The sequence below is a fragment of the Trachymyrmex septentrionalis genome, unplaced genomic scaffold (genome assembly GCF_001594115.1).
Source record: "Trachymyrmex septentrionalis isolate Tsep2-gDNA-1 unplaced genomic scaffold, Tsep1.0 scaffold312, whole genome shotgun sequence".
NCBI classification, from domain to species: domain Eukaryota; kingdom Metazoa; phylum Arthropoda; class Insecta; order Hymenoptera; family Formicidae; genus Trachymyrmex; species Trachymyrmex septentrionalis.
In genome coordinates, this window is record NW_017305477.1 from 213,872 (window position 1) to 219,129 (window position 5,258).

At 32.0% G+C, this 5,258-nt stretch overlaps 1 protein-coding gene across 2 annotated transcripts in view; it reads right to left on the bottom strand.

Annotated features, from left to right (window-relative positions):
- Positions 1-6: 6 nt before the first annotated feature.
- LOC108749770 overlaps positions 7-5,258 on the bottom strand; it is an 8,941-nt gene continuing 3,689 nt past the window's right edge. Inside the window, exons 2-3 of one of the 2 annotated variants that reach the window (XM_018488712.1) lie at positions 661-2,978; positions 7-546 (exon numbers count right to left, since the gene is read on the bottom strand). In XM_018488712.1, coding sequence (XP_018344214.1) covers positions 101-546; positions 661-2,389 — 2,175 coding nt within the window. In that variant the 5' untranslated portion in view covers positions 2,390-2,978 and the 3' untranslated portion in view covers positions 7-100. Of the gene's footprint in view, positions 2,979-5,258 lie in introns of both variants that reach the window. The other variant, XM_018488711.1, reaches the window with a different exon arrangement.

The window sequence follows — 5,258 nt, forward strand, 5'->3', positions numbered from 1 at the left end:
CATTTCATCTTTATTTAACATTGACAAACGATAAGGACGTAATGATTCATTGTATTACACTGTGTCGTCTGTGTCACTTAGAAAGCACGCCAGTAATCATTTATAATGCAGTCTCACATAATGTAGTCTCTTTAGTAGCACTAGCATATAATTTGTCTGACGACATAAGTGACAAATGTTTTTCTTCGATCGTCATATTCATTGACGTTTCTCCTCTTGCTTTCAATGCAGATTTAAAAACGCAAATGGCATTAACCGAAGCTGCCGAAAGTTTGTTGCGTTTTTTCGAAGTTAAATCATACACGATGGAAACCATCGTCTTCGGATCGCTGTTTGAATTGGGAAGTGATCGAATAGCATTTAGAATGTTTATTAGATTTGGATATTTGGCCATATTATTTGGATAAGAAGATCGTAAAATTTTTTTCCACATATTATCAAAATTTAATTTAGAGAGACTTTGTTTCTCGTTTGTTGTAAAATCTGATGACAGTACAATCCATTCCTTTTTTAAACCGTCTTCGTCGAAACCGCCAATAGTTTGAGCTACAAAAGAAACATCGGCGAATGATGTTTCTCTATCATTATCGAATAAATGTAAGGAAGGTTTAAAAACTTGTAATTTCGATAAAAACACATTGTCCACAGGCAACGTCTTACGAATGTTTTCTGCAGCAGTTACGTAAAACTTTAAGCAATTTTTTCGAATTGTTTCAACTTCGTCTTCGTGCCCATGCTCCATTAATTTCTGAAGATATTTTTCACATTCTAATCCCAACGTAATTTGATGCAGATCTTTTTGATTCTCCTGTAAAGAGAATACTACATTTTTAGAGAAAGGTTTTAAATGCTTTTCTTTTAAAAAATTTTGGCAGATTTGAAGAAGAAAGTTCAAAGATTTGGGCTGCAAAATATGTATTCGCGTATCTAATGCTTGAAAAAACGTATTGAATTTGTTGAAGAAATTTAATGTGTACTCTAAGAACAGAAAATAAGCTTTTAACTCTATATTATCCATCATAGACAACAGGCATTCTTCAGCTCTTGTTTTCTCGTTCACAGATATTTGATTAAGAAAATGTTTAATTGTGTCCCAAGATTCCAAAAGTTTTTTTACACATAAGTAATGAGAACGCCAACGTGTATCATTTAATCGCGATAGTCTATTATTATTTTCTTGGAAATATTCACAAAATTCAGAAAAAACAGATGAACATTTTGGACTACAGTTAATATAATCGCCAATTTTTGTAATAAATTCCTCGCAAGCTATGGGTATTTCATTGCATGCAGCATGAACTGCTAACATGGTGGCATAACAGGGACAGGAAAATGTTAACAAATGCGGGCATTCTTCTTCTAATTTCTCTTTGAATAATAAATGTTTCCCTGTCATAGTAGACGCACTGTCACACGACAAGGCGACAATATTTAAAAACAATATCTGTAACTTCCACATTTCGCATTTAAATGCAAGGAACAATTTTTCCGCATTGGAATCTTTGGCATCAATGTCAATTAGTTTAACTAGTTGTGATCGAATGTCTAATGTGTCCGGATCAACATAACGAACGAGAAAAGTCATCCATTTCTCATTGTCAGACGTTTCATTGATGAATATCGTAAATTTTGTGTTCTGAATTTTATTGACCACACGTTCTGTCTCGATTGGGCACAAAACATTTGTAATGATGTTTTTACATTTCGTACGACCCATGCTCATGGCTTTCAACACATTAGGATCTTCTCCTACATGTCGGAAGAAACTAAGAATTTCTTTTGCATTTTGGTGGGGAATATTTTTATCGGCAATGAACGCGGCAAATCTAATTTCTGCGGATTTTTTACGCTCTTCAAACGACGAAAGCAATTCAGTTTGCGTAGCCCGATTATGCGTAGCCTGCGTGTCGTCATTCGATTGCGAATTGTTATTCGATTGACTTACTTCAATAGAATTAGTTTTATTTTTATTTATATGTGCTTTGGATTTTGAGTGACGAATGATTTGCGATAAACCACCAGCAGCAGATTTATCACACATTAAACAAAAAAATAAACTTGGATCGTGTGGTACTTCGCGTAACCAGCTTTTAAATTCCGCTCTATCCAACCACTTCTGTTGAAATATAGATCTACGAGATTTTTTTTCTAAGAAACTATCATCATCGCTACTGCAATTCTTATTACTATTATTTTTATGATGCGCAGATTCCGCGTGTCTCGAGATATGTGTTGAACCACACGAAAAACTTTTATCGCATATAGTGCAGTAATAAAGGGTATTATCAGATGGTACTTCTCGTATCCACGACTTGTACCGGACATCCGAGAGCCAAGCTACTGAAAACGTTCGCTTGGGTTTCTTGGTCAATTTAACACTCGATTCCATATCGATTATCAAAAAATAAAAAAATTGAGAAATACCATAACATTAATAAGTGTGTCGTTATTGTGAGAATAATGTGCCCATCAAATCAGCAAACAGAGGTCGACAAAGACAAGACAATCCGAAGATGTCATTTATGACTAATAAATAACTACTGATTGTGTAATAATTGCGAGAAAATAAACTTATTATAATGCTTAGTACTTATATCTAAAGTATACAATGCGCGTCTCTTACTTAATGCAATATGTAAAAACTGTGAATGCAACTCCGAGAAAGAGAGAAAGAAAAATAAACGTCTCTGATGAGAAATAGCTATGCCTCTGGTGTTCGCTTAGGAGCTCAAACTGTCAACTATGTTGCAAGTCCGCATCAGCAGCGAAAGCGTTTCTCAAAAACTTTCAAGCCACAGAGGTCCCCTGAAAGGTTCCTTCAGTTATAAATTCAGTTTCCTTTTCTTTGCAGAAACGAATTCTCGGATTTTCCTTTGATGTGTCCAATATGCAGTCTCGATGGAAAGATATAAGATCGCTTTATTAAGCTTATTTTCTTGATGCCTTAGGATCATGCGGCTTTATTGCCGTCCGCTCTCCTATTTTTTAAACACATAAAGACAATGTTTTTATAATTAAATTAAATTGATCAGATGGCCAAACTTGAAAGGACAGATTTTGAGCAAAATCTACTATAAAGAGATGCTCCAAAAATACAGGTTTTTTTTCGCCTAATTTATAATCTTCGAAATTTGAATCAAATTGTATGCCAAATAATGCTATAATGGAACATTAATCTCAGAAAAATTTTAAGTTAAGCGTTTCAGAAAACCAAAGTCAATTAAAATGGATTGAAAAAGATTCATTTCATCGTTCGCGAATGCATTCTTCTGAAAATTTGAATTCATTTCAATACCTAAGATCTTTTTATTCATTTATAGGAATTGCATGAAGCACAATTAAAAAAAACAGATTTTTTATTTAAAATATGCATTTGGATTAAAAATCTTAATACAAAAATTTCAAAATACAGATAAATCCAAAGATAAGAAAGATATAAAAAACAAATTATAATAAAACAAAATTTAAGATAAAAATTATCTAAGTATAGGGATAGTTTTGGAAATATGAGTATTTTAAGTTAAAACAGTCAAATTTTCAATATTGTTCAAGTACAATAAGCACAAAAAAATTAAATAAATACAAATTGCTTAAAATCGGAGTTAGCAAAAGATGTGTTCTTTTTTAAGAACAAAACATTGTTTTTTTAAACTTATTTTTAATATTTCATACGTGTTTTAAACATATATCATAAAAAATATGTTTTAAAATTTGAAACATGTTAAAAACATGATTTTTATCAACCCAGCTTAAAATGAAATAAATATATATTCAGGGGATCGATTGTGTATTTTGGAATAAGATGAAAATTATAAAAGTGAGCAAATTTATATTCAAGATTAGTGTAGATCAATGAAATTACAGATTTGTTCGCGTTGCTTGCACTTTTTGCTCTAATCATCTTCGTTTTCTTTCCCTTTGATATCCGAATATATATTTATCTCATTTTAAGTGCAAAACATTTTTCAAAATATATCTATCTTATTTTAAGTGTAAATAGGCCTTCTTTTTAGCTGAACTTCTTGCACGTTTCATCTTTTGTCACTAAGCCTGTTCCTTTTAGCTGAACTTCTCTTGCACGGTTCATCTTTTCTCCTTTTCTCTCCAACGCAACGTCAAGAGAAAAAAAAGATGAATCGTGCAAGAACTATAGCTAAAAAGAACAGATCTATTATTTTTAGAGATTTCAAGCAACACGAACAGAGTAGCAATCATGTAACTTTTTCTTTAGAGTCGAAAAAAATTATATAGTCGCTAGTGTTCACTACAGTTAGACCCTATGCACAATGGAGGAAATATTAGGAATAGGAATAAATATTAGATTTATATTAAGATTTCAACCTATTAGAAACCTGTGTATTCCGGTGTAACTGGTAGGTTGAAATCTTAATATTTATTCTTGTTCCTAATATTTGTTCTATTATGCGCAGACCCTCACTGTAGTAAGAGTCGAGACACAAGCAGTTTCTCTTCATGATTGGTGCCGCTATGTTTCAATTTATTAATGTGTTAGTAAATATAAGTGAATAGGTGCCCTGGTGAAAATTTTTCTCATAATTTTTATACGAATTGGAACATTTTTCAGAAATACTCAAAATATTCGGAAAGTTTATATCTTCTCTCAGAATTTTTCATACAAGTGAATTCTGAAATATTTTGAAATTTCTCATCCATAAGTTTTACAAAGTATTTTTAAATTTTCTATATTTTATCAAAATCAATAAGATTGGAAATAAGACCGTATATGTTAAATACATTACTTAAATACGAAGCGCCACTACGGTCTGAATGTTAAAATGTTGAACTATTACATATATTCATTTAATATTTTTCGAGGAAATATTTTTCGCAATAAGTTTATTACAGTTTTTTAAGATTAAATTTGGAAAACTTGGGGGAATTATTAATATTAGGTGTACAAAAAAGTTCTGAGCTTTTTTTTGTAAAATTCAATCTTTATTTAAAAACAAACGAAAAAATATTAATCAGCGAAATATTCTCCGTTGTTCTGCAAGCTCCTTTTCAGTTTGCGCAGAGTTTATATCCAGCAGTGCTTGCAATTCGTCCGTTTCAATCTTTTCAGGGCGTCCAGCACGCGATTCATCTTTAAGACTGAAATCTCCTTGGCGAAACTTTTGATACCACCTTTTGCATGTTGCATGACTTACAGCGTTCTCTCCATATGCAGCACAAATCATTTCAGTGGCTTCAGCAGCATTTTTCTTCAGATGAAACGCGAAGTGGATGGAAAATCGAAT